This window comes from Taudactylus pleione, unplaced genomic scaffold (genome assembly GCF_031769625.1).
Source record: "Taudactylus pleione unplaced genomic scaffold, aTauple2 ptg000634l, whole genome shotgun sequence".
Lineage (NCBI taxonomy): Eukaryota > Metazoa > Chordata > Amphibia > Anura > Myobatrachidae > Taudactylus > Taudactylus pleione.
In genome coordinates this window covers 265739-278943 of record NW_028285036.1, presented here as the reverse complement: position 1 = coordinate 278943, position 13205 = coordinate 265739, and the positions used below count along the sequence as shown (strand labels likewise).

General features: G+C 46.4%; 1 protein-coding gene across 1 annotated transcript; it reads right to left on the bottom strand.

Moving 5' to 3' along the window:
- Nucleotides 1-494: 494 nt before the first annotated feature.
- On the bottom strand, nucleotides 495-4083 carry LOC148479141 (E3 ubiquitin/ISG15 ligase TRIM25-like). The gene has a single exon (XM_088454883.1). It carries the CDS (start codon nucleotides 4054-4056, stop codon nucleotides 2509-2511), a length of 1548 nt encoding a protein of 515 aa, XP_088311009.1. The 5' UTR covers nucleotides 4057-4083; the 3' UTR covers nucleotides 495-2508.
- Nucleotides 4084-13205: the final 9122 nt, after the last annotated feature.

Here is a 13205-nt window from a genome sequence, read left to right as displayed (position 1 = left end):
AAAAGGACAGGCACGCCTGCTTTTCTCCGACCAGGCCCCCGTCACCACCCCCAAACGCTGACGTATATACGCATGCGCAGTACGCACCATCTGCCCATCTGCGTGCAATGTAATTGCAATCCGTGATGAATGATGAATGAGGCCCTCGTTTTGCATACACACGGTACGATGAAAATGCACGATTTGAACGATAACGATATAGATGATTTTTTGGTCCCTTCCAAAAACCAAACGACCATCTATGCGCGGGCACGGATGGTTCATAACGACCATCGCCCGTGCATGCAGTCCAACCTGGTCGATATCGACCAGGTTACTATGGGGACCCGCAATCATTGATCGATAGTTGTTAATAGTCGTTGGTGATGTGCTGGATGATCGTTCTCGTTGTCCGATCTGACCGTGTGTATACACCATTACTCCTTTTACATGAAATAACACAAAACACCCACAGACTTCGCTGTAAATATTTACTATATTAAAATGGGATTACACAGTACATAACTACATAAATATATATATAATTACACATATAAAATACAGTTTGCTCACATTTGTATATTCTGACTGTTCAATACAAGCAATGGAATATAATAAGAAACTTTTGTTAGAGTTCAATTGTAATCGTAAATTATACTTATGTTCCTTGTAATTTACAGACCTGACCCATACTCTCCCAGGAGTCGCGGGAGGCTCACGATTTTTCAGGTAACCCCCCGCACCCCTGAAAGAGGAGGCAAATTGCCTGCATACTTCCTAGTGAAGTGGGCAGGATGGGGATGTTTTTTTAGAAATTAGCGGGTCCATACGCAGGGGGCGGGGTTAAATGGTGCGAATCACGTCATTTAGCCCCGTCCCCTCCTCATGGCGAACTGCAGGCTTTTCTTGTAAAGGGGGTGGGGCCTAATGATGACTATTGTCTGGCCCCGCCTCCCACAGCTCTCCTCTCCGTGACTGCTCCCGGAAAAGAATCCTTAGATGTCAGAAAGTATGGCCTGACCAGCTACTCCAGCATCCAAATCAGGTGTCCTCAGACAATGCTCAGTTTTCCTATATCACAGGAAGTGGGCGGGATATTGTGTACAAAACTACTCCTGACAGACAGGTATTGCAGCCAATCACAGCTATCAGTGGGCCTACGTCTGATGGCGCCATGTCCAATTCTGCGACTTACACTAATACCAGCACAAGCCCATCCCTGGTGTACATCTGTGGGCCTGTATGTAGAAGGACTAAGACACCCACTTTGAGCATCTTTAGACACTGAAATCCCGCTTAGCGAGCTAGACCCACCATCAAAACTTTCACCCCCCCCCCCCGCATGCGAGGTGCAGATTCTCTGACAGAATATGGTCTCCAATGTGAGCAATTAAGAGTCCGAGGGCCTGATTCAGCACGGATCGCAAGTCTGCAATCGCACGCATCCGGCATCTGCAAAAATATGTTAATGAACGCATTTGCGATGCAGCCGAAGCACAAATGCAGATGCCCAGCGCTACATAATGCCGCCCACTTAACTTTACTCACAGCCTCAATAGTTAGCAAGATAGCGAAAACATTGGTAACATCGAGAACCATCGGACCCATACTAACAATAGTGGATGACCTGACCGCCCACTTAACTTTACTCACAGCCTCAATAGTTAGCAAGATAGAAAAAACATCAGTAACATCGAGAACCATCGGACCCATACTACAATAGTCGATGACCTCGCCTTACTGGGGTATAGCTGAACTATGTGCAACTAGACCTCTGGCTACTTATGCCTTCGCAGGGGTTTAATTATGCATACCCCTGTAACGGCACCTAAACGCACAGGCACGCGTTTCTCTGACTACTCCCCCGTCACCACACCCCCCAAACGACACTTCCTGTCAATCAAGATCCGAAGAGTCTGCATACACACTGCGATCTCTTACTCAATCGCAGTGGCTACTTTGCTTACGCGCAGTGAGATGCGTGCGCATGCACAGAATGAAAACATCGACCGGGTGCGTGCAAATTTTGCGGCTGCGTTCCTTGCTGCTTCAGGCCCTGTGTTCACAACAACCTCTGCGACACGCCCATAAGACAGACCTTCTTTGTGCATCCTAACGGCCACCTACCAGTGACGGCCAAGGAACATTTCCAATACAATTATGAGACCATGTTTCTCAATCAGTCCTGTGGCCCTGTATGCAGACATAATGGGTGCATGAGCAGTGTGACCTTTTTTTTATGAGGCTCTGACACATGCGCAGGGGGAAAAAAAAATCGACCATTTGCATGAATATTGGCATGGGGCCAACTCAGCATTAGGCCCAGTGAGTCAGAGATGGAGGAATCTCACACAAATGTATATTTCTAATGAAAATTTTTAACACAGCAACAAAGGAACAAATTCAGACAGGATAGCAGACATTAGGGATGGTCACAGACTATCGATGGTTACTAGGTTAGTAACCATCGATGGTATCACACTATGATTTCTTATTATTTCTCACACCTCATGACTCCCACAGATATAGTTATACAATACAACCTCTTCCTACACACAACGCAGCATGAAGGGGCTCAGTGAGGGCGGCAGTGTAGGTGTGTAAGTGTCTGATGGGGTCACACAGAGAATAAAAGGACAGCTGTCCTGCCTCATAATCCAGGTATATCCTCACTCTGTCACAGGGGATATTATCAGGTAACTGGATCCCTGTCCTGTCATGTATCACATAGTACTGATTATTATACCTATACACACACCAGGACTTGTTATTATTACCAATTTGTGACTGACCTCCTGTCCTGTCTATACTGGGATAACACATCCCCACTCTCCAATTATATGATTTACTGACATCCACTTCCCAGTAATATCGCCCTGAGGAGAATCCCCTGGTGCTTATTACCTGATTATACAGAAATCTCTCTGGTGTTACTGGGTGATTCTGGTTTATATGTGACCATGATGCAGTTTTCTTGTCATCTGATATCTGTGTATTATTACTAGCTGTGTTTACATCCAGTAATATGTCTGTAGCTTCCTGCACATAGATCCCTGTATTTATACCTGTTATTATATCAGATAATGTGTGTAATGTCCCTGAGATGAGACCCACATCCAGATCTCCTACATCATGGACCTGTTTATAATGTATCTTTCTGTCCTTAATATCACACAAGTCACCTGTGTCTGGTTCCAGTAGGAAAGTCACTGGGTTAGACATGTTACACAGCTCCTCAATGTGACGCATCTTCCTGGACAGCTCGTCCTTCTTTATTTCCAGCTGCTGGATCAGATCAGAGATTGGGAGTGAAACGCGCTGTTCCTTCCTGGAGATCTCACTCAGGACTCTCTTTTCCAGGTCATCCAGCTGTCTCCTGATGTCTCTAAACAGGGCAGGGACTCTCTCTGTTAGATCAGCTGCTTTTTCCTGATTTTCTCTCCTGCGCTCCTGCAGACTCTGCACTCTTTTCTCAGTCTCCGCTCTCTTTGTGCTCAGTCTCAGCAGAATATTTCCTAGTTTTTCCTTCTTCTTCCCAAAGGCCTCATCCAGCAACTCGATCTTATGTCCCCTATGTGCTCCAGCCATATTGCAGGATTCACAGGTAAAGGCAGCATCTTTAATGCAGTAATATTTGAAGAGCTCCTTATGGACGGTGCATTTCCTGTTCCCCGGGTAAGTGGTGGGATCAGATAAGACGTGTTCTGCTGACTTGCTGTGTACTCTCAGGTGTTTATCACACAGAGAAGCCTCACACAGCAGACAGGATTTAGCAGCAGGTACAGGAGAGTCCACACAGTAAGTGCAGAAGATCTCAGTCTCCTCCTGATCTGGCTGAGGAGACAGGAAACTCCCCACTATGTTACACAGAGTTATGTTCCGTATCAGTGCAGGACGCTCCTGACACTCTTCTCTGCATTCAGGACAGCTATAAACTCCAGACCCCTCCTGTGCATCCAGCACACGATCAATACAGACCCAGCAGAAGTTGTGCCCACATCTCAGGGTTACAGGATCTGTATAAATGTTCAGGCAGATGGAACAGTCCAGCTCCTGTCTCAGATCAGCAGACGCCATCGCTGGCAGCAGGAGAGAGAAATGAAAGTGAAAGTCTCTGACACTCAGATACCAGTGAGGTCACATTCTGCACACAGGGCGAGGCTGAGCTGTCATTCAGATTATATGCACAGGCTCAGTTACACTAAAGGGACACACCTAAACTTAAAGGGACAGAAAATATAATTGAATAAGATGAAATGTATTAATTGTGCGCATTTTGCAGAAGTTATTTATGAAAAAACATATATTTAGTTTATTGCGATTTTATGATAATATTACTATTGAACACATACACAACAGTTTATTTATTTGCTAATCATGTAGTAAGCAGGCTAAAGTCACTATTACAGGTTGAGTCTCCCATATCCAAATATTCCGAAATATGGAATTATTTTAGCATGACTGAGATAGTGGAACCTTTGCTTTTTGATGGTACAATGTACACAAACTTTGTTTAAGGCATAAAATTATTAAAAATATTGTATAAAATTACCTTCAGGCTGTGTGTATAGGGAGTATATGAAACATAAATGAATTTCATGTATGTACACAAACTTTTTTGAGCCACAAAACTATTGAAAATATTGTATAAAATGACCTTCAGACTGTGTGTATAAGGTGTTTATAAAACATAAATGCTTCTTCTATGTTTAGATTCGGGTCCCATTCCCAAGATATTTCATTATATGCAAATATTCCGATATCCAAAATACACCTGGTGACAAGCATTTTGGATATGGGAGACTCAGGGCCTAATTCAGACCCGCTCGTGAGCGCTGAGCGCTCACAAGCGGGTCGATGTTGGCCAAGTGCGCATGCGCACAACGGAGGCGGCTCCGTCGTGCGCATGCACGAGATCCGAATAACGACGGCCAAGTCGTCATTATAGGTCTCGCACCAAAGGGGGCGTGCTGTCGATGTTGAGTGACAGCACGCCCCCTTTGGTGGGCGGGCTGGGGGCGTGTCTGCCCAGACGGAGGCGTTCCCATGGGAACGCCTACCGTCTGGGGCCGGCCCCATTGACATCACAAGTGATGTCAGTGGGAGTGCTTTCGGCTCTGTTTGAGCCGAAAGCACTCTGGGGCTTGCGGCAACGAGACCCTACCACAAGGGTCTCGTCGCAAGCACGATGGTCGCGATGGTCTTGACCATCGCAACCATCTTTCTGCCCGCTCGCTATAGCTGTGGGTGGTCACCCACAGCTATGCGAGCGGGCAGGAGGCCGTTCAGAAAAAAAAATAGCCCGGCCCTGTTTCAGAGCGAGCGGCTCTGAATCAGGGCCTGAGTCTGTACTGCAAAAACAATCTACAGAATTCCGTCATATGTCTTACTAGCTGACATTCTCAGATCCTGTTTTTACATTCAAATATATGGGGGCAAGTTTGTAAAAGTGCTGAGTTTTCATCAATCTTGCCATAGTTTTTAAAGCAGCAATTTATTTTGTTTTATTTTTCAAAGGCAAGGTCAACCTGGCGTAAATCCAGCGGCACAATCACCGACAAATCGGCACATTTGCCAAATTGAAACCTACATTTGCCACATAATGTTTATTGACTAAATTTGTATTCCTGACATAATATCAATAATATCATGAGCCAAAACGTTATGACGACTCACATTTGAAGCGAATGCTGTCTACTATCTCGTGAAGGTCAGGGATGTACTATACCCCTTTTCCACCAAAAATCCCGGTTCTGAACCCAGGATTTGCCCCATTTCCATTGTGGCATCGACCCGGGAATATCCAGGGTCGACGCCATTCACACTGCACCTGAGTGCAGTGCCGGCACTTTTGCGATGGTGTCATCACCAAGCTCCGGAAACTCCAGCTCTCCCCTAAACACCGGACCGGAGCGGCCCTGCGACCAAGGGAGAGGGCCCTTCCTGGGGGAGATGCTGTCATTAGGGAGGCTGTCTGTGACAGCTGTCACCGGGCAGGGAGAGCTTACAGCCTCCCCAGTCTGGACCGTAGACTGTCACGTAGACAGCCTCCCAAATCAGCCAATCACCTGCAAGACCCGGGTAACCCATTTCCACTTAGCCTGACCAGGGTTTTAACCACGTAAAACCCTGCTCGAGTCCCAGGAAAAAATGCAGGGTCAATCGACCCAGGATTTTTTCCTAGGACACTTTTCCATTGAGCGCATTTTAGGTTACACCATACAAAACAGCCCATCCTAGTAACTCTTATGCAACATGAACATACCAAAGACCAATATAATATACAGAGGGGGGATTTCTAAATGCTGGATTTCGCCATAAACCAGAAATTCTCAACTCCAATACCACCAACAAGTCATGTTTTGTGGATGTCTTTAGTCATGCACAGGTGAGTTAATCTATTTTTCTGGGTCAGTATTTATCCCACCTGCTTCCACAGACAGATACTTGAGGGTTGTGATTGAGAACCGCTGTCATTAAGATTTTTTTTTTTTAAAAGCAACCATATATCAAGAAAATATAATGTACATACACTGTACAAACCCTATACAAGTTATGTCCTTCCGATATCAGACAAATCTTCACTAAGACAGACCTTTAACACAAGGTCTTTCTCTGCATAACAATTTATATAAATATGGCGATAGCCACATTGCGATAAACTGCTGTATATTTCAAAGAAAAAAATTTTTTTAGTCTTTACTCTTATTGTTTCTCTCCTCAGTCTTTCTGCCTCACCTCTCCTCCTTTAGTCTTTCTGCCTCCCCTCTCCTCCTTTAGTCTTTCCGCCTCACCTTTCCTCCATTAGTCTTTCTGCCTCACCTCTCCTCCTTTTTTTCTTTCTGCCTCACCTCTCCTCCTTTAGTCTTTCCACCTCACCTTTCCTCCTTTAGTCTTTCTGCCTCACCTCTCCTCCTTTAGTCTTTCCGCACCTCACCTCTCCTCCTTTAGTCTTTCCGCACCTCACCTCTCCTCCTTTAGTCTTTCCGCCTCACCTTTCCTCCTTTAGTCTTTCTGCCTCATCTCTCCTCCTTTAGTCTTTCCGCACCTCACCTTTCCTCCTTTAGTCTTTCTGACTCATCTCTCCACCTTTAGTCTTTCCGCACCTCACCTCTCCTCCTTTAGTCTTTCCGCCTCACCTTTCCTCCTTTAGTCTTTCCGCCTCACCTCTCCTCCTTTAGTCTTTCCGCACCTCACCTCTCCTCCTTTAGTCTTTCCGCCTCACCTCTCCTCCTTTAGTCTTTCCGCCTCACCTCTCCTCCTTTAGTCTTTCCGCACCTCACCTCTCCTCCTTTAGTCTTTCCGCCTCACCTTTCCTCCTTTAGTCTTTCCGCCTCACCTTTCCTCCTTTAGTCTTTCTGCCTCACCTCTCCTCCTTTAGTCTTTCCGCCTCATCTTTCCTCCTTTAGTCTTTCCGCCTCACCTCTCCTTTAGTCTTTCCGCATCACCTTTCCTCCTTTAGTCTTTCCGCCTCACCTCTCCTCCTTTAGTCTTTCCTCCTCACCTTTCCTCCTTTAGTCTTTCCGTCTCCCCTCTCCTCCTTTAGTCTTTCCGCACCTCACCTCTCCTCCTTTAGTCTTTCCGCCTCACCTCTCCTCCTTTAGTCTTTCCGCCTCACCTTTCCTCCTTTAGTCTTTCCGCCTCACCTTTCCTCCTTTAGTCTTTCTGCCTCACCTCTCCTCCTTTAGTCTTTCCGCCTCATCTTTCCTCCTTTAGTCTTTCCGCTTCCCCTCTCCTCCTTTAGTCTTTCCGTCTCATCTCTCCTCCTTTAGTCTTTCCGCCTCACCTCTCTTGTAGTCTTTCCGCATCACCTTTCCTCCTTTAGTCTTTCCGCCTCACCTCTCCTCCTTTAGTCTTTCCTCCTCACCTTTCCTCCTTTAGTCTTTCCGTCTCCCCTCTCCTCCTTTAGTCTTTCTGCCTCACCTTTCCTCCTTTAGTCTTTCCATCTCCCCTCTCCTCCTTTAGTCTTTCCGCCTCACCTCTCCTCCTTTAGTCTTTCCGCCTCACCTTTCCTCCTTTAGTCTTTCCGCCTCACCTTTCCTCCTTTAGTCTTTCCGCCTCACCTTTCCTTCTTTAGTCTTTCAGCCTCACCTTTCCTCCTTTAGTCTTTCCGCCTCACCTTTCCTCCTTTAGTCTTTCTGCCTCACCTTTCCTCCTTTAGTCTTTCCGCCTCACCTCTCCTCCTTTAGTCTTTCCGCACCTCACCTCTCCTCCTTTAGTCTTTCCGCCTTACCTCTCCTCCTTTAGTCTTTCCGCCTTACCTCTCCTCCTTTAGTCTTTCCGCCTCACTTCTCCTCCTTTAGTCTTTCCACCTCACCTCTCCTCCTTTAGTCTTTCCGCCTCACCTCTCCTCCTTTAGTCTTTCCGCCTCACCTCTCCTCCTTTAGTCTTTCTGCCTCACCTCTCCTCCTGTAGTCTTTCCGCCTCACCTCTCCTCCTTTAGTCTTTCCGCCTCACCTTTCCTCCTTTAGTCTTTCCGCACCTCACCTTTCCTCCTTTAGTCTTTCCGCACCTCACCTTTCCTCCTTTAGTCTTTCCGCCTCACTTCTCCTCCTTTAGGCTTTCCGCCTCACCTTTCCTCCTTTAGTCTTTCTGCCTCACCTCTCCTCCTTTAGTCTTTCCGCCTCACCTTTCCTCCTTTAGTCTTTCCGCCTCACCTCTCCTCCTTTAGTCTTTCCGCCTCACCTCTCCTCCTTTAGTCTTTCCGCCTCACTTCTCCTCCTTTAGGCTTTCCGCCTCACCTTTCCTCCTTTAGTCTTTCCGCCTCACCTCTCCTCCTTTAGTCTTTCCGCCTCACCTTTCCTCCTTTAGTCTTTCCGCCTCACCTCTCCTCCTTTAGTCTTTCCGCCTCACCTCTCCTCCTTTAGTCTTTCCGCCTCACCTTTCCTCCTTTAGTCTTTCCGCCTCACCTTTCCTCCTTTAGTCTTTCCGCCTCACCTCTCCTCCTTTAGCCTTTCCGCCTCACCTTTCCTCCTTTAGTCTTTCCGCACCTCACCTTTCCTCCTTTAGTCTTTCCGCCTCACTTCTCCTTTAGGCTTTCTGCCTCACCTTTCCTCCTTTAGTCTTTTTGCCTCACCTCTCCTCCTTTAGTCTTTCCGCCTCACCTTTCCTCCTTTAGTCTTTCCGCCTCACCTCTCCTCCTTTAGTCTTTCTGCCTCACCTCTCATCCTTTAGTCTTTCCGCCTCACCTCTCCTCCTTTAGTCTTTCCGCCTCACCTCTCCTCCTTTAGGCTTTCCGCCTCACCTTTCCTCCTTTAGTCTTTCCGCCTCACCTCTCCTCCTTTAGTCTTTCCGCCTCACCTTTCCTCCTTTAGTCTTTCCGCCTCACCTCTCCTCCTTTAGGCTTTCCGCCTCACCTTTCCTCCTTTAGTCTTTCTGCCTCCACTCTCCTCTTTTAATCATTCCATCTAACCTCTTAAGCTAGGTACACACTGGAACGGTCGGGCCTAGTTGCCGTTTCATAATGACAAATCGCCTACAACGCTTAGTGTGTACACTCCAGTGACGTGCGGTGAGGTAAATGGCTGGGGAGGCACTGGCAGTGATGTGCGGTGAGGTAAATGGCTGTGGAGGCACTGGCAGTGATGTGCGGTGAGGTAAATGGCTGTGGAGGCACTGGCTAGTATCAGAGCCAGATTTATACATACATATATGAATCCGAGGGTTCATGTGGGCATTATACAAAGGTGCAGCTGTATAAAGTGCTGGAAATTTGGGTTGTTTTGATCAGGGATGTGCGGAAAAGGTAGACAGGGGAGGCAGCGCCTCTCCTGCCATTCACGTATTACTCCATAGGTTTGACTATAAAAATGATTAGATTAATACAAAGAAGATAATTATATTTTCTTTACATTTTTCTTATCATTTTTATAGTTAAAACTCTGGAGTATACTTAAGTATGACAGGAAAGGCGCTGCCTCACCTGCCTCAATGGTACACTCTATAAGCGCGCTCCCGCGGTCATATGCGGCTTCATCAGGTTTGATATGATGCACATCAAACCTAGCAATATCGCTAGCGACCAATAGTAAGTTAATGAAGGACGGAACAGTGATCATTCTTTCATTCATTGACTCATTCAAGTGTGGACGAATTCCTGTTGTCTCAGTGTGTATCCAGTTTAATCCATTATGTGCCCATCTTAATCCTTTATGTACCCTTCTTAATCCTTTATGTACCCAGCTTAATCCTTTATGTACCCAGCTTAATCTTTCCACATCACCTCTCCTCAGTCTTTACACCTCCCCTCTCCTCTTTTCGTCTTCCACCTCACCTGTGTCCTATAACAAAATGGGTTAATCTGTGTTATTTGTTTCATCAGATGATCTATAGTACATTTTAGATGAAGAGCTGATCAGATTTTAAGACAAACTGATGCTGGATTACATATGATTCTAGAGCAGTGGTTCTCAAACTAGGTCCTCAGGACCCCACACTGGTCACATTTTCCAGGTCACCCAGCAGGTGCACAGGCGTACTCATTACTCGCTGACATATTTTAAAAGATCCACAGGTGGAGCTAATTATTTCACTTGTGATTCAGAGAAAATCTGGAAAACATGCACTGTTTGGGGTCCTGAGGACCAAGTTTGAGAGCCTGTGCTCTAGAGGATTCCTCTTACAGCTAGACATGATTTCTGCCTTGGGTACCTCACATTAAGGGGAGAGCTAAGGACATAACCAGCACCATCTCGCTTACCACTCTGCTCAACCTATTTCCCGGATGCTTGTCATAAACTGATGCAGAAGGATGCCCATGGTAAGGTAATGCCACCATCGCTACTCACCTCTGATTTTATTCATGGAATCGGTATGGAATCCCGGCTGCCGCATGGCCGGCAGTTCGATTCTCGGCAGCGGCAGCCCGACAGATGAGCAGAGCCCGGCAGCGGCAGCCCGACAGTGCTGGAAATCCCGATCATCACTAAGGTAAGTATAAACTAACCTAACCCCCTAACCCTCCTTAGGGGTGCCTAATCCTAACCTCCCCCCCAAGTGCCTAACTCTAATCCCCCTTCTAAGTGCCTAACCCTAACCCCCCCTTCCCCGCTGCCGGGGTGGTGCCTAACCCTAACCTCCCCCGGGGGTGCCTAACCCTAACCTCCCCTTCCCCTAGCCTAACCTTAACCCTCCCGGGGGGGTGCCTAACCCTAAGTTCCCCCCGGGGTGCCCTAAACCTAACTTTCTCCCCCCGCGGCTATCCGCTTGCGGCGCCCAGCATCCCTTCGATCGGGATGCCGGGCGCCGGTCTCCTGACGTCGGGTAAATGACAGGCGTCTAGATATAGACGCCGGTCATTTATCCCACGCCGGGATAAAGCAGCCGGGAAGCCGGCTGTCGGTATTAAGGCACCCGGTTTCCCGATTGCATCCCTTTATTCATATGAACTTTACATTTTTACAAACTTCCATTTCCACCCTGTGAGAGAGTGGATATCTCCCACATTCTAAGGAAAGGGTTAACCTCCCTGTAGTCAGGGAGGAACCACACCCTTACCTCAATTAAGACCAGCTAAGGCAGTGTTGGCTAACCTTGACACTCCAGCTGTTATGGAATTACATAACCCAGCATGCACTGCTACAGTTTTGCTATTAGGGCATGCCAAAACTGTGGCAGGGCATGCTGGGATATATAGTTCCACAACAGCTGGAGTGACAAGGTTAGCCAACACTGAGCTAAGGTATAAAAACCTGGTAAATTTAGTTAGTCAGTGGAAATGTGAGGGAGAGATTACACCTTCAGCAGCGCTCTCTATGCTGGACAATCTGAACCCTGACTGTGCTGTGAATACTCTGCTTGTTTGAACTGCTGTCTCATGTAAGCTGTATTATTGTTCCTGAACTGTGTTTGCCTTATGTAAGAAGTCATTACACTGGCTCTGGCTTTTCAAGCTTGGAATAAAAAGCTTTCCTGTTTGCATCATCTCCGTCTCCCATTGGTCGTCTGAACTTACCCGCTACTCACCCACACTGGGCATTATGCCAGTCACTAACCAATCACTGTGCACTTCTACACTAGCCTGGTTTACATGGGCACAACCCTGCCAGAAAACAAAGATTTAAAAAAAAAAAATTGGTGCTCGGAGAGTGAGGTGACCCAGAAATGTATCTGAAGCAATTGCAATTATATTCAGTAAATTCACTGATTCCAATACATTTTAATAATTAGCTTTAAATCTTTAGTACCTATACTATGGGCAGTAAAGACAGCATCAGGTTTATCCAAGAGCTGCTGACTGATTACTTCTTGCCTTAGCGACTTCCCCCTGCACAATCCTTCATTGGTTTGTGCAGATTTTCTGGCTGGAGAAGGGTTAAAGAGGGCAGTTGTATAATACACTGCCCCAGGTCTCCCATTCCTGGCAGTGATCAATGCTGACAATACAACTTGTATTAAAGAAAAAAAAAAAAGATTCCCTCCAGCACACTGCAGCAATATTAGCAATAATACTTGAATCCTACATGATAATAGAAATTCAGAGGTATTGGTTACATACATTTGCAAATATATGATTAAGCACCGGGTCAGCGTCAAGGCTCCTCTATACCGGCATCCCTATCATTAAGGGTTTCTCGTCTGCAGAGCAGCCCAAAAGAATCCAGCCAAGGACCACTCCCAGGGTATCACACGAAAAATGGAAGAAAGGTGATAGTGAAATGTAAAGTATAGATGTGTCAAGATAATCAATAAGTGTTAATATAATAGGAAAGAATTAAAATTACATAAATAATAAACAAACAAATGGATAGGTGATGAAAAAATATCTATGTGAATTAAGTGGTGATGCCCTGAAAAAGGCCCAGCCAGAGCCACTCTGGGGGCTCCACGCCCAAACGCTCACCCCAAAATAATTATTGCTACAAAATAGTAGCACCCACTCTGGGTCATATAATTACAATTACTGTACTGCATAATAACAGCACATGTATAAGCTGAGAGCTGACTCACCTAGGAGGTACCCCATAAACCTCCAAATGGCACTATACGGACCAGCACATTTTTGCTAATATTGCTGCAGTGTGCTGGAGGGAATCTTTGGCTGGATTCTTTTTGGCTGCTCTGCACCTCTGACATGAACCCCTTAATGTTAGGGACGCCGGTATAGAGGAGCCTTGGCGTTGGCCCGGCGCTTAATCATATATTTGCAAATGTATGCAACCAATACCTCCTGAATTTCTATTATCATGTAGGATTCAAGTATTTTTGCTAATATTGCTGCAGTGTAC

Coding starts and splice junctions, on each gene's coding strand:
- LOC148479141 (XM_088454883.1), bottom strand. CDS start 4,056: ATGGCGTCTGCTGATCTGAGACAGGAGCTGGACTGTTCCATCTGCCTG.